We start from the raw sequence: 26,740 nt of genomic DNA, 5'->3' as shown, positions 1-26,740 counted from the left end.
GTATCCGGCACAGCAGGGCAGGATACGTGGGTAATAAAAGAAGCTGCTGCTGCTCTCTTATCGCTCGTTTTATCCATCTATCTTCATGTTTCAGGATTTTTTTTTTTCTTTTTCTGCAGGATGGAAAACATTTTTTTCAAGACTTGGAATCTAAGGCACGCTTTTCTTTCTTTTATACACACCAGTTTCCCTTTTTGTCCTCTGTGTGTCCTGTGGGTGGGTCGTATTATGTCTACACACCTCATGTGTGCTAAAAACCTGCAAAACAGACACTGACACAGTGTAAACATTTGACTGCTGGGAGTCTCGTCTCCCATTTCCCTTAAGGAAGTGCAAGAAGTTGCCCAGACTGCTCTCCACCGGCCTGTCGGCTGCGCTGGGCTGGATTCACTCTCTCGCTCTTGTGGATCGAGCTGCAGAGAAAAGGCCCTCAGAGCTCCGGGCCTCCTCACGGCTCTCCTGGAGGTGCCACCCTCACCACAGCTCAACTCCATCTCTCTCACACACACTCTCACTCGCAACATTCAAACCAGAGCAGAGCCACCTACAGTAGCACTCTTGTTATGCCGTGGTGCTTTTTATATCATGTGTGCCAGTGGGCCATTTCACTACAGCTACTTCACGGCAAGAAAAAGAAGTCTGTTCGTCGGTTCTGCTTCGGATCAGCAGCCGAGAGTCGCCCTGAGCAACTTTTACACATTCTGATTCAGAGCCGCTGTGTGTGATTTTAATCCAACACAGCTTTTGACAAATGCAGCGAATGTCACTTCATGGTCTGTAAATGACAAACATATAAATGGGCTCTGATCAGTCCACATGTCACTCCTGCAGCATGTCCTGTGCATGTTTGTGGTTGTACACAGGACAAGTTTAAAGGTATGGGGATAGGAGATGAGGGGAAAAAGGTCAGTGGGAGTGAGAGTGATGGTAAATCTGGTGCATGGTGTCTATTCAACCATCGGCTAAACTAACTACATATCAACAATCTTTCTCCAGAATCACAGACTTTATGTTTAATTTTAAACTAACATTGCTCTTTCACAGTTAAACAAGTGCAGCGCCGTCATATGGCAGGTGACATCATAACATTATACATGTAAAAGTGTATTGTATCCACCCACAAGCAGCCATTCAGTAAAACTTAACTCAATTCAGTTCATATCAATTCGGCTAGATTCTATTCTATTCAATTCAGTTAATTTAAAGTCATTTCAGTTTGAATCAGTTCAGTTCAGTTTAGCTCAGCTTAGTACATTTTAATTAATTTAATTTATGTAGCGCCAATTCACAGCACAGGTCATTTCAAGGCCTTTTACATAGTCATAGTGTACTATAGAAAAAAAAAACGTTCTAATCCAAAGATTCTTTTTGAGCAGCTCTTTGGCGGCAAGAATAAAACTCCTCCGTAACAGGAAGAAACCTCCAGCAGAACCAGGCTCAGGGAGGGCAGTCATCTGCCTTAACCAGTTGGGGGTAAAGTGGGGCGAGAACAAGACCGTAGACTGAAAACCTGCCAAGTCTGAAACGGATTGGATGCATGGTTGTCAAAATATGCAAAGAACCCGTATGCACACACGTATGAGGTGTGTCACAAAAGATGTATTTCAAACCCAAGCTACAAACTACGAGTTTTCCCCTTCAGACGATCAACCAGCACGTCTACAGAGAGATCCTGCGGCGTTTGTTTCGTTCATTGCGTGAGAAGATGCGAGAGTTGTGGCAGGACAAGTCGTGGCTGCTTCACCACCTGCTCACAATGCCCTGACCATCTGATAGTTTCTGGCTGAGAAGAACATCACTGTGCTGGAGCAGCCTCCCTACTCCGTGTGATTTTATTCCTCAAAGCTCAAGGGGGTCATCAAGGGGACCCGTTTTGAAGACGTGGACGACATCAAGATGGCTGTGACGACAGAGCTGCAGAGGATCCCGGAAGAATGCATGGCAGCGTGGCAGAGAAGGCTGAGTATATATCTTTGCTCGGTCATTCAGTAGATGGCATTTGCATACATATGTTCTCAATCTGTCTCTTCTTAGAAAGGAATGGTTCTCAACAGCAATTATCCTGGAATCTCTAACAAAGTCCAGCAGAGCAAAACACGGTGCAGACATGTACCACCTGTCAACATGACACACTATTTTCACATTCAGGTGGATGGAAATGTAGCTTAACTTCATTGTATTTCATATTCATCATCGTTATGTTTGTGTAATTCTTCGTTAAAGAGGTGTGTGGTGAAAACGTCTCGAAAGTATTGAAACACGGTGGAAAAATCTTTGTCTTTAACAGGACCACCAAGCATTTTAAAGTTTATCCAAAGGAGGTTGTGAAAAGCTTTTATAAGACAGAGGGAGGAGGAATTTCTCAGCCCACAGAGGAAGACGTAATCCATCCAACCTGTGTTAAAACGTCAACATCACCAACGCACGACTTACACGGTTTTCACATGCCAGCGGTGATACAGGAAGTCGGGCTTGAAGTTTTACACAAGGCTGGATGCTGAGATCAAGGTGGAAGCATGAGTAATAAGTGAGAGAAAGCAGAGCCGGTGGATGGATGCACTGTGCAGCGTTGGATGGTGAGGCGCACTGACTGTGTGAGAGGTGCAGCGCTATGTAATGCTTTGGCCTCCCTGCGGCGGCCCTGTGCCAGCTCTGCTCTGCTGCCAAACAAGACCACAACATGGGCCTCTCTGCCTCAGCAGCAGGCCCTCTACTATTACAGCCATGCATGGCTGACCCCAGGCCTACCAGCTGTTCACAGGCACCGTAAATCTCAGTTTGGTGCTGTTTTCTTTACAACTGACCTCAGGCCAGCTGTACTGACACTGTCACTGAAACACTGCACTTTACGGGACTCTGAGGGGAAACCAAGCATGCCACTATAATGATAACATCAATCAAGTGATCGCCCTAAATGATTGCCTTTGTTCTCATTCATCTCCCTCGAGTACCAGTCGTTCGCTGTTAGGAGCATTATTTATTTTCCTTGATTTCATTCTGGCTGTCTTTTCTTTTTTCATTTTCTTGCTTCTTCTTTTTAAATCTCACTTCTTTTTTTGTTTAATTTGTAGGTCAGAGTGCTCAAAGAGACATGAGTTGTTTGTTGGCTGTGTTGCGCGTGATTACAGCGTAGCTCTCGGATTAAACGCTGCATTTTGTCAGGAAGCCGATAACCAGTTGACTTGACAGAAAATGTCATTCAGACTTTTTCTCTGCTTGGCTGGAACACGCTGTGGTGGAGAAAATGACACTTCTCGTTTGGGTCAGAAGCGCAAACCATGATGGCAGTTCTGCTTTTTTTTTCTCTTTGAAATACACACACAGACACGCACTCGATGACGCCAGCAGCTCTGGTCTGGTGTCTGCCAGAGTGTGAAATCACACACACTTCGCAGCCTTTTTTTTTGGTGTGTGTAGTCACACCCGTATTTTATGTGGTATTTTTGACAAAGAGAACTAAGGCCACGATGAGGCAACTGCAAATAGCTGAAAAGGTCAGCTGAGGAGTTTTCTTTCTGCAGCTACTACGGTAATTAGCAATTTTTAAAGTCCCTTTGGTCATTGATTTAAGCCTTTAAAACACATCTTTCCATGTAAACAATCCCTTCCTGCCTTAAAAAGCCTTGAATGTAACTCTAAACTTTTGCTTTCTTTACAGTGTGCAGATTTATGTAGTCCCTGCTCTTTCTCCATCTACTCCTTCATGACTTGCTGCACCTCAAGCACAACAGCTCCTCTATGACTTTCTACTCAAACAATGTAAAACTAACTGTGATTCAGCCATACATGTTAGAAACTGATTCTAAAGAGGACTAATGACATGAAAAGCCTCACCTTACAAGTTTACAGGATGCATTCCTCAGACTTTCCCGTGGGAAACTGAATCTTTTTTTTCAGACGTGGTGGTTTGATTGATTATTTGTGGACATGCTAACAAGATTTTTAAAAAATAGTTTTCCTATGGATCGGGTCTTAAGGCGATGGTAAAAGAAGTAATCAGATCATATTTGCAGTAAGTCAAAATAGCAATAAAGCAACATAATAAATACTTTCAAGTTTAAATCCAAACATTTGAAATCTTAATTACAATGTAAAACTATAACTACAGCGTCTACTGTCTGCTATTATGTGTTATCTTATATGATATACTGTGTATTGTACATGTTGGAAGTTTCTATTTTGTGGAAGGTCGATCTGAAATGTATCCGCTGAGTCAGAACATCATGACCTGACATGAGGCAAAATAATGCTGATCGTCATAATACTTGTGCATGTCAAGGTCTGCGATGTTTTAGATGGTGCGCCGGGTACAGGAGAAATTGCAAAATCTCAGTGAGTCATTATAGACAGATGACTGAGTCTGAGCAGCTCTGAGATGGCACAACCTGTGGGGAGCTAATTGACAACAAAAATGTCTCCTTCCATGAGAACATAAAACACCAGCAACAAGTACGTGATTAGTAGTCAAAGCAAACCAAAGGTGTATTCATAATGAGCTTTTTATTTAAAAGCACATGTAATGGAGCTAAGTACATTTAGCAGAAAAAAACAGCATTTCTACTATTTCTTTTGTACAAAAAACAAGACAATACAAAAATACTAATATTGAATTTTAATACAATTGTGGGTGTATTTTTTTTTGAATGCATATTACAAACGTAACTATAACAATCTACAATAGTTTAGTTATCTAGATACAAAAATCTGTCAATCGATGCTTTTTAAGCAGCACTTTTTTTGTAAAGAACACAGGTCTGTAATCATAGTGGATATATCTAAACATGTTAAGAAACAATATCTTACAGAGTTAATTTTAGTGATCTATACATTATTTATATATTTATAAAAAGAGAGTGAAAACGGCTTTGTGAAATGATAGGACGGACTATACGATGAGAAAGATGTGCAACATGGCGGAGTGTGTTGTTGGAGGAGGATATCTGAGTAGGCTGTAAATAAAAAGGACTTCTGCGTCTGGTACTGTACAACTGTTAGTGATTATACAGGACAGGCTATAAACATGCAAGGTTAAAGATGCTTCTTAGCAGAGAATAGAAATATTAGATCCACAGTTTTTATAACGTTCACCTGCTCGCTCGCTCTTTTGACACACGCGCACGCACAAACACACACACACACATTTTTGTTTCATTTGACACACAGTTTATCAAGAGGGGGGGTCCTTTTCACAGGGCACAGCGCTCGAACGTATGCAAACACACAAGCACACTCACAAGATGTACAAGCACAGGCGTACCCACACAAGATTGTACACAACACACACACGTACACACACTGAGAGACAAACATCCATTGCCAATGAGTGATTGGGTGGGTGAGAGCCCCTCCCTGCCAGCGGAAAGAGCCCAAATCATCCCAAAATAATGTGCCAGCTTAGCTGTAAATCATCACCCTCTTTCCACGGTGACAGACCGCACCCCTTCACTCTGCCCACCTGCCCCCTTCCTGGTTAGGAAGCCGGACAGACGGCCCCATCACCTGGGAGCGGCATGGCACAGCCACGCCTCTCACCAGGATGCTGGGAGCCTGTGAGGTCTGCCTCACATTCCACAGAATTCACCCCCCCGTTTCTACATCTAACCCTCAAAAAAAAAAAAAAAAAAAATGCAACATCCCGGGTTTGGGCCGCTCTGAAAGTCTGCTACAAAAAGCTTGACGTGCTGATCTGGAGACAAAAGTATGTGAGGTTGGAGGGCTTCACTTTCCAGAGTAGAAAGAACTGATCTGGCTCAAAGGCCTAAAAAAGATCAGAGTGTGATCCCCTGGCCTATTCAGGGTTATTCTATTAAAAGTCATGCTATGCTATCGTTATTCTTACTTGGACTCAGTGTTTCTGTCTCGCGACATCAGCATGTTCAAGTTTTTCTTCAGTCAGACATCTCAGGCAGCAAGTGGTGATAATGGATAATGAAGTTGAAACAGTGCTATAAGTTATATTTTTCTATCCTGTTAATATTTCTATGCAGTAATATCCTTCCCTTCGCTAAGGAAGTTGTTGTCCTACGGCGTTCCAAGGCCACAGAGAGTCAGAGAGGAAGCATCACTCTCTCCCTAGGCAGGGGGTTTGTATTTTTTTCTTAACTTTTTTGTCTTTTCTTCATTTGTGTTTTTCTTCCCTTCATGTGGTTAAACTTCATCAAACCTCCACACCCTCAGCTCTGCCTGTCAAGTCATCAGTTTGTTTGTTTTTTTAATTAGGTTTTCTATTTTAGCTTCCAATTCTTTTCTGTTTGTGCTCAAAAGGATGGGCTCAAAAGTTTGATTAGTAGTTAGAGTAAATAACAAGTCTGGATAGTAAGAGTGGACTCTGCTGTGCAAATCTCAAATCTGACACCCTAGTCCACAAAGCACCTAGCTGGGCACTGCGAAAGGGAGGAGGATGCCATTTAAGAAGCAGCTACAGTCTCTTGTCGCTACATTCTACTGTCCGATGGGAGTTGAGCAGCGCTGTGATTGGCTCCTCGGTCACAGGAAGAAGACGTGGCCTCTCTCACACCATGTTGTGGTGGTTGTTCCTCTCGATGATGTCGGATGAAGGGAGCAGCTCCTTCTTGATCGGGGAGGGCGGGGGCGTGGCTGGCTTCACCCTGGGCTTAAACAGGTCTGACACGTAGAACACCTGGCGGACACAGAAGGAGAGCGAGATGAGGAAACAGATCAGCTAAGAGAGAACACGGAAATATCACTTGAAGGAAGGAGTCTGTATGTGTGTCTGTCTGTTCTTTGCTTTTCTTGACAACCGTTCATCTTATCTACTTCAAACTTGGTATGTATGTTACTGGGAACCCGAGGAAGTGCAGTGCCGAGTTTAAAGTTGTTTGGATGAGCGGTTCTCATATCGTGGCTAAACGTTTCACTGTAGTAGCCTTAGCATGGCTGCCTATTAGCAAAGTTGTCTCTGTTGCTAGGCAACCTAATCAATGCAAGATATGAATGTTCTAACAGATCAATGACATCAGATGCTACATCTACACTAATACTTTTTTATTTCTAAAATGGAGTGTTAAAAGGAAATTTATCTCAGTGCAGATGAGTGCCTTAGCTCGCGTTCAGAAATAATCTCTGTGCAAACCAACACATAGTTGTCGGCGATAAATCAATAGCGATATGAATTATTGTTAGACATCGTATTAATAGTATTGAGAAAACTATTCAACATAGCTTTTGATAGTTTCACCTAAATGCATGCAGGTGCAATTTGCCATGAAGGCACAAACAATCGGTTGCATAAACAAACCCCATGTAACCACTTTAATCAATTATGAGCCCACTCTGTTGTACCTTGACAATGAAACCCTTGGCTCTAAAAAATACAGCAGCTTAATGGTAAGAAGTAAGACTGGAAACATCCTCAAAGACAAGAAGGTAAGCAACGCCTGTAGCCTTATTTGTTGTCTATATTTAAGGCGAATGTCTTTGTTTTCTTCTGGAAAAAGTCTTCATGACAGTAGTCCGACAAATCAGGACAGCACAGCCTTCATTTTAGGGCACCTAAAACTCCGGAGTACCATGGATGTGAGGGCTAAACATAGCAGAAGTGATGTGTTTTAAAATGAAAACCTAACAGTGTGGAGGTCACCAGGGTTTAACCAGTGACAGCAGGCTCTGCATGACTAAAAAGTCAAAAAGGGAGGAGAAGGGCAGAGCACTTCTCTGCTAAATAAAGATTACATTTGACTGCATCAACATGTGGAATTTGAAAGTTCAGTTTTAGTGCAAATGCACCACGATGATTACAGTTGTAATTTACATATAGCATGCTAAACTTGTCTCAGCTGATTTGCCTATCCTTCAGTGAGGATACTGAAGTCTGTTCCTATAGCAACATTACCAAATGAGCAGCACATTTATCCTCTTCAGCTGCGGGTTCAAATGTTTTCTCTTGGTTTACCAGCGTCACACTGTCTGGAAAAATCAAATGTGATTGCGGAAGAACGGTGAAATGATCAGAAATGGTTGCTCATGAATTACTACCACTCAGCTGGATCTGGAGCGACCGTGGCAGGTCTTAACAGGACCAATGTGGATAGGCACCCACATGTTTCAATTATCTGCAGTTAAAGGGAATATTATATTACATCATAATGCCACGAGGAGGAACTCCCTATCGCCTTCCTCAACTGGTGACGCTGAATAATCTGGCGGAGGGAAGTGATCGCAGCATGGCTCACCCTAATGGATCCGATTTTGTGAATGGTGACTAACACACTATTAAATTATTGCCCAGGGTGAATTCCCTTTTACATCAGCTGTGAGAGCATAAGATCAGTCATCCTGGTGATAGATTGATGGCGAATGAAGGAAAAATGCCAAAAAAAAGAAATCGCTTCCTCATGACTTCATGTGTCCAACAGGAAAATGGGCAGGAATGGTCAGGAAGTGGGACCATGGAAACCGCTGTCCGCTGTAAGAGTGGATTACCGTTTCCACTTGCAGGGGCCGGGGGTCAGTCATGAGCAACAGTGACTTCGGCTGCGGACTAACATACACAAACACAAATACACGTAACTGGCAGGCGCAGCAGCTTTTCCTTCCGTGCTGCCAGTCCACGGCGAGCAGGGGGGGGAGGGCCGAGGGGAGAAGCTGCCATTCAGCGCTTGAGCTCCACGGGGGAAAAACAATATGGATCATTCTCATAGGAGTCACATATAGGAAAATACATGGTGCTCTCATATGGGAAATGCCCTTAAGGGAAAAAACAAGTGGGCAGCTCAGCGTTCATCTTTGGAAAAAACGGTCGACATGCAATCACTGATGTATTTATGCAACAAAGAGCGTCTCATTCCGGGTGGTGGGCTCGACACAAAGACGTTCTCCTCTATTTCTGTTTGACATTTACCGACCATAAAATGACCTTTGCTGCTGACCTTTGACTGATGGATGACAAGTAGATAGATACCTCCATAACACGCAGCTGCTTTCATGCTTTTAAATGGGCTCTTTGTCTCTGCCGCAATTAGCCTGTGTGTCATGTATGTTATATTGTACATGATATGATTGGGGGAGTGAGGTCATATCTCTGAGAGTCACCCGAGCCGCCATGGGAAACACTCCACGCTCGTTTCCCAACAGGATGCCTTGCTTCCAATCACACTGGGCCTTGTTGCTGCGTCACCCAAACCAGTCACCCTTGAACTGCCATGGTGGAAGGCTTATCATGACCTCACAGTTTCCTGCGCGTGACATGCATACACATACACATGCACCCAAAGTCTCCAGGCCCATTGTGTTGAGTGATGCACACTCAGCAGTTTTTGTGCCGTAATACGTCCACAAAGAAAAAAAAAAGGTTGTTTTTATATATATATATATATATATATATGTATATGTATATGTGTATGTGTGTGTGTGTGTGTGTGTAACTTTTGTGTCTTTAATTGCGCATCTTTACCCACTATTTGAATGTCACGCCTGACACATAAAGAAGCTGAGTCACAAAGGAAGTGGGTGCACTAACTTGCAGGAAATGCAAATGTCTTTAAAAAAAACTGCCTTTTGTCATAAAGCCCCGACTTCGTTTGCACGCACATGAAACCGGCTATGAATATGTTTGCTGCCTAACAGCCAAATAGAGAATGCAGTCACACCGTGTAGGTCAGACTCTTACATCAGATTTTATGTTATTGTCACTGCAAAGTGCACGGTAGCATCTAGTGCAAAAGAAGCAGTTAATGTGCAGGGCAATGTGAAAAGTCTAAGTGGAACAACTTTGAATACTGTTTGAATGTGGCCTAATACATATCCAAGATGTATGAGGAATTTATAATATATGTATGCTATGTAGCTTGAAATATATTTACATGTATGTTTAAGAGAATGCTAGCAATCAATGCTGTCTCATCACATACTGACTGCATGTGTCTAATTCTAGATGTGCATCCATTAAAAAATAACTGTCTGTGTCCTCTGCTTTTTGAGAAACTCAGAATTTCTCATTTTACATTGAAGCTGTATCTCTGGCGTCTACACAAGTTCACTGGCCACACAGACGCTGCTTCAATATCCCAGACCCCCAGTATTTTTGCAGCACGCTCCAGTGCCCCGTCCTCCAGTTAATGCCTGACCCAGCTCCTCTCCACAAATGACAATGAACCTGGAAAAACAAATGAACACAGCCCCAGCTTTCCCCCTGACAGCTGCTTCCTGCTGGATTCAGTCCTCTTGACCTTTATTATGACACATACTGAAAAGTAGGTCACTGTGTCTGATAGGAAGCGCCAGGTAGGACAGACGGACTGCTTTCCGATTCTGTGGATCACAATCCTACAGGCGCATGCAGCAGTTTCTGGCTCGAAACAGATATTCATCTACATATTCTTCAAAAAAACAGACACCATTCATCATCTAATGTGCGGACAGACAAAAAAGGGATAAAGCTGCAATTTAATTCCAACAAAGCCTAAAGCAAAGGCTACAAAGCCGCAGTCTGACACGTCACTCCATATGAACGCGTGCGGACTCATTAGTATTGTTCATTTACTGGCACTCAGTTGGGCTTGCACTGGGAATTAAAGAGGTAAATGTACCCTGAGGAAACCTGGACAAGCAGTGACAATAAAGTCGCGAAACAACACACGTCTCCCAGAACGAGTAAATTAAATGTGCTTGGAAAGGAAGACGCCATTCCTCAAGGCCATAGAACTCATTAGGAGATGTTCAGAACAACTGCTCGCAATCGCGCACTTGGGATTAACGTGCAAATCCACTAATTCCTCTAATGCGTTCTTTTGTTCTTCAACTCTGACTTTTGGATCTAAGGCAAGTGTCCTGTCAACGTTTGGCTCTTTTTACACACAGGCTAGATTAATGGACCACATTACCCAGCCTGCCACAGGACTCTTAAAAATGAAGTGTTTCTGATTTATCAAGAGATTTTATGAGATCGTATGAGTTCGTTGATCAAAAAAAAAATAACCTGTGTGTGTTCTCAATAATCGTCAAACACAAATCAAAGCCTGACATGTAAACAGCAAACTAAAAAGGACACGTTTAGATCAAGGGAGTGATATTTAAAAGTGTTTTGGAGCTCTGAACATGTCGAAACGTGGTGAAGGATATACGCTATGACGCGTTTCAAAGCGTGAACTTGCGCTTTTATTCTTCCATTTAACAGGAATAATGACCAAACCTGTGGAGTCGAGATCTTAAGATGTTCACACCTTGATTTCGTTCTTTCTGCTGGCAATTCTGAGCCTCGCAGGCTTTATACTTTCTCTGTGCTGCCTCCACTCATCTCCTGTCAGGTCCTTTATGCTCCGCTGCTCACCGAGAGGCCAAACCAGCCGAGCTAAAGTACTCACAGATGTGTGTTTCTACCAAGACCGGGCAAATCAGAAGGGGCGTCAAGGATTGTAAAACTAACTTCACTGCCTTGATCGGCAGGGGTTTGACTGTGCGTGTGTGTGCGTGTGTGTGCGTGTGTGTGTTTTATGCATGTGAATAATGTGTATGTGTGCATTAAGCTGTCTCTGTGCACGCAGGAGGGTTGTGGAATAGCTGAGTTGGATTAAACCCACGCTCGTCCTGGGCCAAGATGTAGACAAGGACTCCTCTTTCCTGTCACTTTCCTCCCTTCCTTCCTTCCTTCTGCCAGATCTGCCCATTCAGAGGTCAGCATACTTCTAAAACCAATTTTTTTTTTTAATTTTGTACTTGTCAAGGCTGATGTCGTCCAGGAGCTACGCCCAGCTGGAGGAGCACTCAGCGTTACAGTCTATTGTTGCTGCTGATTTCTGCTCAAGAATCCTTGAATAATCTTGGCAATCAAGGACGACACCATGCAGCGTGTGATTCATATTGTGTGTCTGCACATTTTAGCTGTTCCAAGGTCTGCCCAGGCGCCACGACTAAGGTCTTCTTGAATTTTACGAATCTAATTCTTTCCACGTTCACTATTCAGGCCTTGTAGAAAGGTAAGAGTTGCTTGTGTGTGTGTGTGTGTTTCCATACTTTTCCCAGAGGCAGCAGAGTTTAGCAGGAGCCTGCTGTGCTGATAGAACCAGAGCCACCAAATAAAAAAAAAAAAAAAACCCCAAAATAATTAACAGCCTCATTCCTGTTTCAAAGGCTAATCCCCCCTCTCTCCTGCTCGCTCGCTCTCTTTTTACACTCCCCTTATTTTCCTCTCGACCCAAATTCAATTTTCCTTGGCTCCATCTAAGCTTAGTGTAATGATGAGGGTTACGAAAATCATCTGGCAACTGCTGTGACGATATGTCACAAAAGTAGCGAGGAAGGTTGTAGAGTATGGATTTGCACCAACAGGCAAACGCACACACACACACTTCTGAACTATAGCCTGGCTCCAAGCAATGTGTTATTCATTAAAGGGAATCAGATTCTCCTCACTTCACTGCCTGCTCCATTTCTTCTTTTCACCAAAAAAAGCAGGGAGGAGGAAAAGTGAAAAAAGAGAGATATGTAGAGGCAAACTTTATTTGAAGTTTGCTTCGTCTGCAGGATCCCCAGTGGTCAGTTATAGAGAAAGGTTGAAATCGCATACGGTTGAGGCTGTTCTGAATTATGCCATATTTTTGTAAAGTCTGTGAGTTTTGCGTGTTGTTGCATGTCGTGTGTGTGTGTGTGTGTGTGTGTGCACTTACTATGCAGTAGGCCACCAGGGCTCCCTGCACAAAGCCTGCCAGGACATCGGTCGGGTGATGCTTGTGGTCGGAGACGCGGGACAGGCCGGTGTAGAAGGCCATCATCAGCAGGGTGAACTGGAGCAAAGGGCGGAGGAGGCGAGCGCCACGCCATGTAAACCTGGACTGGAGGTAAAACTGGAAATAGGGAGGGAAGAATAAAATTTAATATGCACAGTTATTCTGCAAATTCTCTGTCATAAAAACCCTTAAACTAACAGAAACATTAGTGTACATGACATATACTATGCTAGTGGTGGCAGTATTAATGCTAATGCCATCCACTATAATTGCCGGTAATGACATGAACCCTCACACACACCTGCTGGAAATTTCAACAAAGGTCACGAAATGTTGCATTGCCTTTTTAACCCTGCACCTGCAGCGTGTGTGTGTGTCTGTGTGTGTGTAGGTGTGTGTGTGTGTATGTTATTATTATCTGAGAGGTCTAGACTGAATCAAAGTGGACAGACTTGCCAGACCCACAGAGAAACACATACTCTGCTCCACAACACACACTTGACTGCCTGAGAGCCGGACATTACTGATTCATGGTTCAACATCCCAGCTGTGAAAACAGCACAACCACAGAGAGCCACTGGACACACACACACACACATACACACACACACACACACACACACACACATATATATATATATACCCTGCAATGCACATTTCAACACTTTGTTGGGATGAACTCGCTACCCTCTGTTAGAGCAAACAGCAGACAAAGCGGATGCACCCCCTGCCACATACACTCCGTCTGCAGTCATAAAACTATTTTCTGGGTCATGATAAAGACTGAAGAGAACCTAAACAGGAACAACTATATCCAAGGCCACTTTCAGTCACTTTGTGCAGACACATGTAGCGTCTCGCGCTTTTTTTTTTATCCCCTTTACATGCGCAGTGAGTGAGGTCAGCCCAGGTTCCTCAGACATCCTGTGTTCCTGCACCACTCATGCCCTTAACTTCCTGACTCTCACACCCAGAGACAGAGGGCCTGGGAGGGCCAGCCTCCACCAAGGTCTGCCCAGACCAAACCTCCATACTTGCGTCTTATAATCAGCTCGGCGAACAATACCCACATACAGCCTCAGTGCCTCCTGTAGGTGTGGACTTAAAGTGCTGTCGCGCTTCCTCTACGACACTCTATCATTGTTCTTCTCCTCACGGAAGCAGAGGAAGCGATCCCTCCCATCCCTTCTAGTCTTGTTCTCCTTCTTCCCTGGCAGGGATGTTTAGACTTCGGGCTTCCTCTACAGTGGTTCTCAGGTAGCGGGCAAGGACTACCAATAAAAACTTTTTACTGGCATCCTGCAGCACGTGAATGAAATCCAAAAAACTATTTTAAGCTGTGAAGTAGGACAGAAGTGTGAAGATGAACACTTGAACTTAGTCAAAACAAGGAGTTACAGCGACCTGCCCATCAACTTGACCTTATCGGTGAGTAAACCCAAATAACCCATTCAAAGTGTGATTCAGCAGAAGCATGAACGCACAAAGAGAGAAGGTCAATGACCGTGTAAAATCTCAACTTGCTCTCTTTAAATCCAACCCGCACTCAGAATTCTGCCCTCTCAACCCGAGTCATCCTCCCAGAATTTGTCCTAAAATGTTAGATCTGAGGAAAACAACAATAAAGCACAACAAAATGAGCCCCAACAGATTTCCCATGACAGAGTGAGACAAGAGCGACACAAAGTCTGGTGGTTTCTAAAGGAATCCAGCTCATTCCAGCGAGATCTTCTCCCTCTGTCTCCATCGCTCTGACTCAAAGTCATCGCTAAACGAAAGAAAACATGAACAAACACAACAAAGTGAGAAAGAATGAGAGCGAGGGCTTGCTTTACATGCCTGTCCTCTTTTTCCTTCCCTTTCTTCTGATTCACACCATACTGTGAGAAAATAGCATAGCTGTGGTTAGGACCATTTATAACTCAAACAAAAATATTGGTTTTTACTTAACCAACAACATGCTATCTACCTCAGTCAGAATTCTGTAGGCACGAATAACCCGCGGAAACAGCCCGTCCCTTTTGCTACTGGAGAGCATATGCATTCACAGATGTTTTGTGCACGTTAGACAAAACAGAAGATAGCTCAGTAGGACGCATGAATGCACGCACATGCTGGTTCTCTGTGGCTGCGGTGGAGCTGTACAGCGTGCCGTGTGGTCTGTGCCAGTTATCTGTGCTCCATCACTGAAGGCTGCGACGCTGTGAAGGCGCAACTCAAAACCACATCAGTCACAGATGCAGCGCTGAGGAGCGCTCGGCAGGAAATGCAGTGCTTCACAATCACAGAGTGCCAATTAGCGAATGACTCGGAGGGGGGAGGCTGTGGGAGGGAGGACGAGGTGACAGCCACACTGTGGAAAGATGACACTTTCACACAAGCGAGCAAAAACACCGGCCTGAGGTTGAGGTTCGGAGGAACCCGAGAAAGAGAAGATCCATTTTTGTCTGTGCTTGTGGTGAATGTTGTGGCTTTGTTGAGGACAAAACAGACTTCTTGATAACTAGTTTATTTTTTACCAGCACTGTTCTTTAGAAAGTGATGCTTAGTTGTCCAACACTGGTGAATGATTTAACATTTAAAGAAATAGTTGAAGTCAGTGAGAAGACGATCATATCTATCTGTTAGATGTGTTTCTAAATCTTAGCTTAACACAAAGACTAGATACCGAGGACTACTTTTTTTTCTTTAAGTTTTCTATTTGTTTTATATCAATTTAAGTTGAATTCTTTTGAATTTATCTGACAAAAACAAGAAAAAAGCAGAATGTCACCTCACCTTGGCCTCTTGGAACTTGTAATTTCACTTTTTTTTGATGAACTATTAATCAGTGGCATTGGCATTTACCTAGTTAAATATTTTTCTGCTAAAATGGCATTTATTCATACTGGCTACGTCATGTGTCCTCAGCGAGAAATTCAATAAAGTTTAAAATAGAATAAAGTTTATTCTTGTGATTTTAATAGATTTTGCCTGCAGTAACATCTGTCCCAGTAGAGAACACATGAGACACACAAGAATACTTATTTGAAGAGAATGGGAGCTTCTGAGAGTAAAAACATAATGTCACATGACTGCTTTTCAGCTGGCACAAACAACAAAAAAAGTGCAGCATGTTCTTTTCCCCACTAGGAATGCCTCCACTGTGGGCTTTGTTTCAGGCCGGTTTTATATTCCAAAACAACATCTACAAACTGTTCCGCCTCGCCTCCACTCCCCTCCATGGACCAGCCTCCTCTGGCGACCGTCCTGAGTTGGCCACAGCTGGAACATTGGTCTCTGACTAGTGTGTCACACTGTGGTCTGGATGCAGCACATCTCCATTCCCTCTCTGCTTTTTCCCTTTGCTTTTTATTCAGCTCTTTCCCTCGGTCTGACCAGAGTGCAGCTGTAGGTTCACCCGGAGGCTGGGAAATACCCGCAGCAAGTCCTCTGCAGTGCAATCCGCCACAATACGCCAGAACTTCAACTGTCAGTCCACCGTGAGAACCAAGACCACCTTGTAACCAAGCCAGCCAGACCCAAAACACTGACTCTCCTCTGCTGTCTGTCTTGTCTGTAGCATGCAAAGTGAGCCTGAAACTTGTGGTGTGTAAACAGAGGAAGAGGGGGAGGAGATGATTGGGGCGCTATGAGCTGGCAATTGTCTGTGAGTGCGTGTGTGTAATTAGACTGTTTGAAGCATGAAATGCCTCTGGGGTGCTAAGCCCCACCAGACGCCCACAACAGGTGGAGTGAGAGGGTGAGGTGGAGGGTGAATGGGAGAGGACAGGAAGTGCACATGCAGCTGCTCTGAAGAAAACAGGTGGAGTGCATCCATCCATCTCTCTAAAGAGTAAAAAGGATAGAGGAGAGGAGGTGGAGCCGTGGGTAAGAACAATGTTTCGTTTCTGTCTTCAAGCCCCGAATCCCCTCATCAGTGCCCAGCCTTCTTTCCATGACTCTCCACTAACTGTAGACTATTGTTTCTGAGAGTGTCAGCATGTGTGTGCCTGCATGAAAGTGAGTGTATAAAAGATGATAATGGTTACTTACAGCCAGGTAAAGCATGGTAAACATTGAGAAAGAGGCATGTCCTGAGAAGAAGGATTTCCTGTGGAGACAGAGATGATCTTGTTTAATTGTAAGTATTTAAAACACACAGTTTACTGTATAAAGTAGCATGTGTTTGTCCTGAAACAATCGGTGCGCAACGTTCTGTTCGGTATGAAAATTCCTTGGTTTGGTAGTTCAGAAGTGTCTTTATGTTAGCAAACTAGTGCTAATAGAATGAACATTGTAGAGCACCAGCATCTACTTGAACATTTTCGCAGCTAAGCCCATCAGCTATGGCATGCTAGCAGAGTTACACGTTGAGTTTCACTTTTAATTGGCCACCCTGCAGCCAGAATCAAAAAAATTCATGAAACATCAATCAAAAAAAAAAGGTTCCATGGCAAAACTGGGAAGTCCTTCAGCTGCAATCATGAACATCCTGGAACAAAAACTTTGGGACTTTTCAGCTGAATTGCAGGCTGTGTTTACACAGTGATAAAGCAGATCGGAGAAAAGTATTAAAACAAATCAAAAATATTAGTAGTGAAATATCTATAGCATGTAGCAACACCATTCCAAAATTGGAAACACAATTGCCAATACTGATTCAACTTTTTTTTTTTTTTATGATTAATGCATTATAGTTTTGGTATATTGCACAGACAACCATGTTGAGCGCGCTCTTCTTCTAGTCATGGTTGTGCAGTTTCCACAGAGGTGCAGGACTGTATTGCAGTTACAAATGAGACCACGGTGAGTAATAATGTGACAGAAAGTAGCAGAAAAACGCCCAGAAACTGCCAGGAGTTCAAAAGGTTAGCTGTAACAGCTATGGCCGTTTGACACTTATCAAAAACATACTAGACTGTGTGCGTTGTTGTTTGCACAAACCTGGCCTCCTGTACTTCGCTCTCTTCACCAGCGCAGGTGTAGTTGGTGATGTACCCCAGTGAACAGTTGATGGTGGAGAAATCTGGTCGACACACATCTAAGAAGTGAGGTCTCATCCGACCCACCGACACCTTGGCGATGTCTGTGAATGACTGGCTAACGGCGCAGCCAAAGAGAAACACACCCATCTGCAAGATAACACACAACAGCAGTTAGACTAACATCAATGCAGATGTCTATAATTGACTGTCAGCTTAGCTCTGTCTCTCTACTGTTTCTACAGCTGCCAAGATTTCTTTAAGTGCACAGAGCATATATTTAGAATAATGCCTGGATGGTGGCAGATTTTTTATTCAAGTTTCTTTCTTTCTTTTTTTTTTTTTTTCAAGTTTAGTCTAGTCTGACAGTGTTGATTCTGTGGCTGACGTGAAGGCCGTGTCAGATTTTATCAGCTGTAGCTGATGGTAGTGTCTTAAGTTGGTTGAAAACATCACTACTGTTTTCAGCTGACACATCATAAAGAGAGGAACTTTCAAAGAAGTGTTGTGCTTGAATATTCTAACAAAAAAGTTAGAAGACATGGATATTAGCTGCTAATATTTGCATGACACATTGATATAGTTGCTCCAAACATGTGCCAATACTTCATAGTGGAGGTGCCAGTCAAGAAGAAATTGTGAAGTAATCCTAAACCTAACATAATCCATAAAATGACCGTCTGAAATGCCTATTGTAGGTAGTGATCGAGCCAGTCAGAAATGCTGACAACCTTAACAAGAGCAGAAAAACACACTTTTTAATCAGAGCATCTTTGAAAGACACCATCAAAATGCAATTTTTCTCTTGCCATGGTTCAATGCCTGACACGTCTGCCATTCCCATTTACATTTACAAAGTCATGACTGGACATTTGCTGTTTAGGGAAATCACTTGAACATGTGTAAAATCTCTCTTGTGCAGAGCTGACCTGTTTGTAGAGAGCCGCAACGTAGGGATTCCCAACAAATGACTTGGTTCCCTCATGTAGCTGGTGAATCCTGTAGCATTCCCCAATCACAATCTAAAAGAAACATTGATTTTAGAGATAAACAGAGACTGATCACATCTATTTACAAGACAAATTCTAACACTGTTGTTTAGTCTGCTAATAGTACAGTAGGTTTAGGTGCAGAAAACCATGCAGTACGAGGTTAACGTTTGAGTGAGTATCATGCAGGAAATCTAATTCAGGAGATGACAGATGGAGGTGAAAGGGTATGTTAAAGGACAGACATGAGTGACAGAATGAGTGAGAGTCTCACACACACAAACAAACACACAGAATGAGCATGGCCTGCCTTTCCATCAAGCAGTTTGGATGTGATGGGAGTTTGATGCTCTGCTCGATGATATGATGTGGCCTTTTATGTGGGATGTGAAGGATGATAGAGGCAGTGAGGGTAATGGGAAAAGGAAAACATCAAAGCTCAAACAAATAGTCCAGACTAGGTGAGCATCAGTCAAACTTTGGCATAAGGAGGATTTAGAGTGCATCATCTGCTATACAGCTTAAGTCCAGTGGGCTAACCCTGACTCCTGCTATTCCAACCAGGTGGTTTTGAGTAGTGGTGGGCCTCACGGAAAGACCTCATCTACACTGAGGAGGCTTATGCCAAACCAACCCTCGGGGCAGGGAGATGTCAATCAAATCTGTACCACCTGGGGCACCTAACGGATGAACCGTCTACTTCTTTTTCCTTCCTCTTTCCACATTTCACTCTGCAGCCTACTTTCTCTGGAAACATTTACTGCCCATCTCTAAGCCAGTGGACACTCAGTAAGCCAGAACGTACACAGGTGTAAGTTCTCCCACACATCCTATCATCCTATTAATGTGGATGCTTACTGTTTTTCTGTGTACACAATCTGTGTGAATTGTTAATCCTGATAAATACACCTATCCTGCCTGTTGGGTGGTCAGCTGGCAGGCTCACAGCCAGAAGAAACAAACATGGCGCTGTGTTAGTGTGTTTGTGTGTGCTATTGTCATTGAATTGCTCAGATCAGAGCTGGAGATTAGAACCGCAGGAGGTTGACACAGGCCAAAGAAGTTTATTTTGGTTGTCAGCATTTACATTCAAATGCTCTCCTCCCCTTCGTCTCTATTGCCCCATTTTGGTTTATTCCCACGTGTCTGGTCGTCTGAGTGTAGACGGGACATCTACGATCAGACCAGAGGCCTCAAAAGGTGGGTTTATTCGGACCATCCTCGTGTATGCTTATAGATGTCCATCTCAGTATTGCTAACTCTGTTTCTCACAGTGGAAACACAGCCTGACAGACACAGATATGTCTGACAAGCTGGGATTTCGCTTGCAGTGGAGATAAACAAGAGGTCCCAACTGGAATCTGCTACCAGCGCCTGTATGTGCATACATAAGTGTACATACATGAGCCTGCACAAGAAAGCGTGCACGAGCGTTAAAGGAATGGCGTCGGCATGGCAGTAGACGCCACTAATGGAGCGCAGCTGTGTCAGGCACGCCAGCCTTTGCCCACACGTGAACATGCGAAGGAACTAACTAAGCCCAGCACGGTCTCCTGGTTCTCATAAGCAGAAGAGCTGAGCTGGTACAGTGTGCATGTGTGTGCCCACCGAGCTGATGGCGGTGGCGAAGCGACGGCTTAGTCTGGGAAATTATGAGGGGGCTGACAGTCTGGGGGCTGTAAAGATCATCTAGCCTTACCACGTGCCACTAATTGACATACACCCACCACATGTCATTAGGACATGTTTCCACTCGCGCCTAACTCTCCCCCCTTCTAATCTGCTGGCACAACACCAGGAGCTATTCCCGTTTTTCTGGAGCACGGGTCCAGTCATGGGAATGAAGACTTCACGCTGCTGCTAACTTGTGAGACACCTCAGGCTACCAGTGAGGCTCCGCAGACATGGGAGAGAGCGCTGACACGTTCACCCGGAGCAATGCGCAGGGCATGGAGGGCATGGAGTCAGGGTGCAGGGATACCAGCGGGAGGCATGGGAATGGACCAGGAGCTCGTAAAATCTCTTTGGTCTTTGGCATGCATGTGTCAGCACACATACACACTAACATACACTTCCTAATGTCGCTTGGGGGGCCTCTCGCTACCACTGACTCACTTAGCAAAGTAATAAAAAACAGGCCATTACAAATGACTCAAAGAAGCTATGGAAAAATAGAGCATGATGAAGAAAACATTATAGGATGGAGGCGGTGGGGGGGGAGACATGTAAAGCACATTTAGAGGAAAAAAAACGGAGTATTTTAGAAAACACTGCATGATAAGAAATCACTCAAACTTTTTGATGAAGTCTCTTTGTGAGATCTTGGACTGTGAGGTATCTAGGAGTCTGAGTACAAGCAGCAAACAAAGGGAAGTGTGAAGGTCGACTTACAGCGAAGATGGCAATAAGAATGCCAACACCACAAAGCACGGCATCACTAATGGTGTCTCCCTCTTTTCGGGGGTAGCGGATGGACTCGTCCGAACAGTAAAACCCGCGCTGGTACGGCTTTATGGTGCTAGTCTCAATGATCAGGAAAGGCAGGCTAGCTACAAAAGACACAAAGAGAGAGGACAGGAAGAGGGAGAGAAGAAAGAAAGCATAAAAGCACCAGGTCAGTGACACAGACATAAACAGGAGAGAACGAAGGGGGGGGAACACAAGGAGCATGCTGGCACCGGAGGGATATCAGAAGTAGGTGGGGTTCAAGGATGTCATGTATGGCCAGCTGAGAGCAAAGGAGTGACGGGTTTTCCCAAAAATAGATGACTTTAAACTTCAGACTTTGCTAGATCTCGTGTCACTCCTTTACAGCCGTTTTCATGAGCCTCGAGCCCTCCCCGTTTCTGCCTTCCGAGTTTCCCACCGCCGAGCGCTCTTGTGTCGGGGGGGGGAACTTACAGACACCGCGGGCAGTGTCAAGCCAACAGAAATGAGCACTGAGGAGGGTACGGTGCTTCTCTTGTAGGGGTAGTTCAGGCTGGAGTCACCGCAGTAAAGACCCCTCTGGTACGGACGAATAGAGGTGCGGTGCAGAACCAGGGTCGGCAGCATGGCTACGGACAGATGTATGAACCCATACATGAGTCTGACTCACAGACACAACTATTGAAGGAACTACATCACATAGCAGAATCCACTTACCTGTATACTGTTGAAAAAAATCAGGATTAAAACACATTCACAGAGAAAAAACTAAACAAAACACAGGTGTGTGTGTGTGTAGGCTTATGTTCACATTAAAAAGGCTGTTTACTCAGCAAACCCTCTCCTAATGCATCTGTTGACACGGTGACACCAGGCCATTAGAAACTGAAGTTTATCCTTTAGCATCACTTCTTCCTGACATAGCAAATAGACACTGATACTCAGGGTCCATTATTGAAGACAAAAGAAACCCATCAGCGAGGGGAATGTGTCAATACATTGCGAGTTTAGTGTTACAGATTGCAGAACAAGAGAGTGCCAGAGTTCCAGGCAGAGTGTCGGAATACGTTTTTTAACTGAAATATCGATTTAGAGGAAAAGAACGTCACGTTGGGAAATACGTTTGCTTTTTGCAGTATGCCTTTCCAATTCCAAACAGTCTTCATGAGAATCTAGAGGACCTTTGTCCACTAACGTCATCAACAAACAGACATGAACAGCTAAACACAAGGCTATGGTTTCCGGTTAGTCAAATTATTCCAGTTGTTTTCTTCTTCAACCACACACACCCACACATAGTGAAACATGTTCACCCACATTCTGCCCTGACAAGTGGAAAATAAATACATATCTCCAAATCAAAGGAATACAAATACATGCGTGCAAACTCTGGCTGGGACTTTCAAAGTTTTTCCTTGAGGGCTTTTAAAACGCGCTAATACCAAGAAAAACAAAAGTAAGCCCACCCAACTCTGGAACATTTTTCGCATGAGAGCATGTTTTTGGCGTGTGTACGTACGGCCGTAGTTGCTCATAAATAGAGGGAGCTCAAGACACGAAGGCGTCCCGAAGACCCACATGCAAACACATAAGCGTATACGTTCAATGTCAGACTGCACAGAAAGTATTCCCACATGCGGCTCGTGTGGTTAGCTCACATCACAAGGGTTTCTGACATTTGGGTTAAAGCGAGAGATCTGCTCATGAATGTTCCTAATGCGGCTGAAAACCACGGCTGTCGTCTCACAAGTGATGGGAGATGGAGATCGTGTTACCGGTCTGGCCTGAAAAACACAGCGCTCCCCAGTATGAACTTCTTGAGAACCTCAAAACACACTTTCTTATGCATGCTTTTGCGACACACTGCTCCTAGTTGAAAGTGTTGACTCGGATGCGTACCAGATCAATAAGTATTCAGGCGTTGTACACGGTAATGTGGGAACAGTTTTTGGTACATTTGTAACTGGGAAACCTCCAAGATCAAGCTCCAGAAAAGGCATAATAATGGACCCAGGGGTGAACTTTGAAAAAGGAAACCTGCTAACAAAAAAGTCTCTCTCCAGTGGTTAGTAAAGGGCAGCAGATGGGATGGTCACTGGCAGACACCTGCACAAACAGCGAGCAGCACCAGGGTTTGACAGACTTGCTGGTGGGCCCACACAGGGCAGGGCCGGGCTTTGGTAGTGTGTCTGAGAACTGTGCTGTCCACACAACAGGCAGGATTAACTGTGGGTGAACGCAGAATTACGGGGGCAAGGCAGGGCAGGGCGGTCAACACAACTTAAGACGAGTGGATTCCAGTGCAGATATGGGTTTCTGTTCATGCAAATCTCACAGGCTTACCGCCCCAATGAACTTGGCTACAGAATAATACCTTAAACAAAGTGATGTGTTAAGTCGGTGCACAGACTGGGTTCTGCTGGGTAAACAACAAAAACTTTTTCAGGAACTGGATTGTGATTTCTCTCACGCCAATCTCCGCTCTCCTCTCCCATTTTCTCCTCCTCCCCTGTCTTTCTGCATCCCCTCCACTCTGGCCTACTTGTGGGAAGGGGGGGATTCACATGCTAATGAGGAGAAGTGAAAGAAGGTCATGGGCTTAACAGACACACACGGACAAAAACTAACCGGTGCTTAAAGGCTAAACCGATCTGGGAGCGCCATGGGAAACTGGGGAGTTGACCAGCTGAATGACTGAGGCAAGATTGAGCGATTGAACACCTCGAAACTATCTATTGGGGGATTCATGAAAGCCTCTCTGTCTGCCCATTGCCCAGCCTTAAGATGCCAAGCTGTTTTGTGCTGCCATCTCCCTGAAAAACAGCCCAGTATGTGGGCATTCTCCTCATACCACAGCCAGTCAATGAAGCTCTCAGCACAAAATCAAACACACTCCAGCATTTACCCCCGAAGCACATCTGAGCCTCATCTGCAAACAGTGGTGCGAAGAAATATGACCTCTTCTATGCTGACAGAATAAAGAGCGAGTGACCTTCATGAGTCCTGCTGACCCGGAGAGAGAGAGGAAGAGAGAGATGGGGGAGTGTCGGAGGAGGGAGAAATAATGACAGAAAGGGGAGAAAGAGAAAGAGGTGGGCTGGTCTGTTGGCAAAGGCCCGCGGCGCATCACTGAATTAAAAAACAACTATTTTACAAGCTCTTGTCACGAGGTCAGTAACATTCAGAGATGCCCGAGTTTCTCAAATTCCAACTAAAGAAGCGGAAGCAATTTAACCGCATGCAAACAGTCCCGCTTTACTTCCACTACAGACATAGCGGAAACGGTTATTTCAACCCATTTTCACCCTTTGTTGTTGTGTTCTGCCTTGCCAAAGAAGTTGTGTGTGTGTGTGTGTGTGCTCTCTGGTTTTAGAGCCAATGAGCCTTATGAGCTATCAAGCCACCAAGCTGTTTTTAAACAAGCAGGCGTCTGAGAATAATTGGGGCCTAAAAACCCCTTCTGAGGAGAGATAATAGGGAAAGAAGGAGGGAGGGCCCGAAAGTATGGAGAATGCAGTAGAAGGGGGGCAAAAAAAGTGCACATACATATCCAAAGTGGGTGGCTTGGTGAGTTTGGGAAAAGTTCTATTTGTCTTATCAGATCCTGTCATGCATTTCTCTCTTTCAGTCAATGAGGAGAAACACTGCAGACCACTAAAGACTACTTACCACAGGTCAGATAGAGAGAGAGAGAGAGGCATTTCTTCTGCTGGTTAAATCAGTGTTTATATGCAGAGGTCATGGCAGGGCCTTTGTGTGTTGTGTGTTGTGTGTGTGTGTGTGTGTGTGTGTGTGTGTGTGAGTGCTGCACTTATTTTTCTATCCGTAAATCCACTCACATGTTCACGCTCCACTGCCCGTTAGAAATCACGGCATGAAAATACGTCCACGTGTGTTTATATATGTGGTGCGGGTAAATATGTTTGTGCACTTTGGGTTTTTATGGGCAGCTTGTGATGTATGTGCGGGAGAATGTGTGTGTCTACGTGTTTGTCTGTGTGAGAGAGATTATCCAGCTGGAGCCCGTTTGATTGGCTTTGCAGTTAAATTTGGTATAGCGAGTAAGCGGTTCGATTAGCGGGAGCAACAGGGCTAAGTCTGATTGTTACATTCCCCATAGACGTTAAGAAAATAGCTTCTGTATCAACTTGCTGCCTGGTGACAACTTAAGATTTGCATTTCGATGTATTTAAATATTGTTGATTACTGTCCAAAGTTCAAAGATCAGACAATCAGGTCAAGGATCAGCAATCCTCTATTATTTTCTCTCACCTTAAGGCTGTACTTTCCAGACCAAGAAAAAAAAGCTATTCTTATGCCAGCTAAACCCCTACGTCACTTAAAAGGTTAATTCCCCTTGACATGCCACTACTTTCCTTGTAGAACAACACCTGCGTGTCTGCTCAGACTACAGGGACGAGCTTCCCGTTCTCATGACTCTCGCAGCCTTCTTGGTCTCTATTGACATTTTAATGGGCTTTCGTGGCTTTCAGGAGCAGACGTAGAATGATATCGTGATTATAGACAGCGAGCCCGAATGTCAGCGGTAAGTGTGAGAGGTGAATGGGAGGCGGAGCCGGGCAGAGGAAGAGGCATTGTGGTCCGCTCTAATGGAGGATTTCCTCCTCCTGTCTCTCAAATGCACCATGTGACCTGTTCAGAGAAGGAGCGGGACTGAGGACAATTCAGAGGAAGGTTAGGGAGGGCGGAGGCTAAAGTGGGTTTTCACTCCATAGAGCAGCCAGTCAATCAATCAAACTTTGTCTTCTCTTGGTCTCTGTTTTTTTCTCACTGCTCTTTCAGCAGATCAGATAGCTGTTAGAGAATCTGTGGTTCAGCTCAGTACAGAGCAGAGTTTTGGTACTGACTGAAATATGCCTGCAGCACCAAGTGTTACAACCTGCTAAGCATCAAAGAACTCTCTAAGATCTTGCTTTCTAAGTCTATGAATATATGATTGATCATTTAAGTAAACATTTGACAATTTTAGACTGTTTAAAAAAATATTTAACATTAACATTGAAATTTTTTTTTTGCTGACTAAAGTAAAGTTTTTGTTTGTTTTAACATTTTTGAGTTTGTATTTAGCAATTTTTGGTTAATTTAAAAATGCTAAACATTTCTATTTTCTCTTCTCAGATGTGAGGAGTTGCTTTTTCCCCCCAGTTACACACAGATGGAAATTAAATTTCTCCTGGTTTTGAACTGCTAGCTGGACAAAACCCTTGACTTTGTATAATGATGGATAAAATCTTTGCAACGTCACCTGCAGGTTTCCTGAAAAGCGCTTTTGAAACTCAGTGTGGTGCTCCGGTTGCAGTTATCTTCACAATGCCTCACTCTGCCTCACTACCAGCTAATCTAAAAATGAATGCAAATGTCTCTAAGCCATGAACTGTCCGATGACAGCATCCACCTGTCACTCAAACAGCCATACACTTAATTATGCTTAACTTTAAGACTTAATACAATACGAACGAGTGACTTATATAAAAATGTATCCCCTGCACGATTGTCACAAACAGGTCAAGTAACTATAGAGACCAGTACTGTTATTGTACCAGGCTGTAAACATATTTATTTCAGCTGTAAAGTTGGAAGTTTTTAACATGGGAGGTCATTGGGGATTTACTTGCTTTTGGAACCAGCCTCAAGTGGCCATTCGAAGAACTGCAGC

The 26,740-nt window shown here is 44.1% G+C and overlaps 1 protein-coding gene across 2 annotated transcripts in view; it reads right to left on the bottom strand.

Annotated features, from left to right (window-relative positions):
• Nucleotides 1-4,481: 4,481 nt before the first annotated feature.
• plpp3 (phospholipid phosphatase 3) overlaps nucleotides 4,482-26,740 on the bottom strand; it is a 31,586-nt gene continuing 9,327 nt past the window's right edge. Inside the window, exons 2-7 of one of the 2 annotated variants that reach the window (XM_008293118.1) lie at nucleotides 21,538-21,692; nucleotides 18,577-18,669; nucleotides 17,610-17,797; nucleotides 16,719-16,776; nucleotides 12,624-12,800; nucleotides 4,482-6,640 (exon numbers count right to left, since the gene is read on the bottom strand). In XM_008293118.1, the coding sequence (XP_008291340.1) occupies nucleotides 6,512-6,640; nucleotides 12,624-12,800; nucleotides 16,719-16,776; nucleotides 17,610-17,797; nucleotides 18,577-18,669; nucleotides 21,538-21,692 (800 nt within the window). In that variant the 3' untranslated portion in view covers nucleotides 4,482-6,511. Of the gene's footprint in view, nucleotides 6,641-12,623; nucleotides 12,801-16,718; nucleotides 16,777-17,609; nucleotides 17,798-18,576; nucleotides 18,670-21,027; nucleotides 21,186-21,537; nucleotides 21,693-26,740 lie in introns of both variants that reach the window. The other variant, XM_008293117.1, reaches the window with a different exon arrangement.

The sequence above is a fragment of the Stegastes partitus genome, unplaced genomic scaffold, assembly GCF_000690725.1.
Source record: "Stegastes partitus isolate 25-593 unplaced genomic scaffold, Stegastes_partitus-1.0.2 Scaffold859, whole genome shotgun sequence".
NCBI lineage: Eukaryota > Metazoa > Chordata > Actinopteri > Pomacentridae > Stegastes > Stegastes partitus.
The sequence above is the reverse complement of the archived record's forward strand: the minus strand, read 5'-3'. Positions and strand labels throughout refer to the sequence as shown.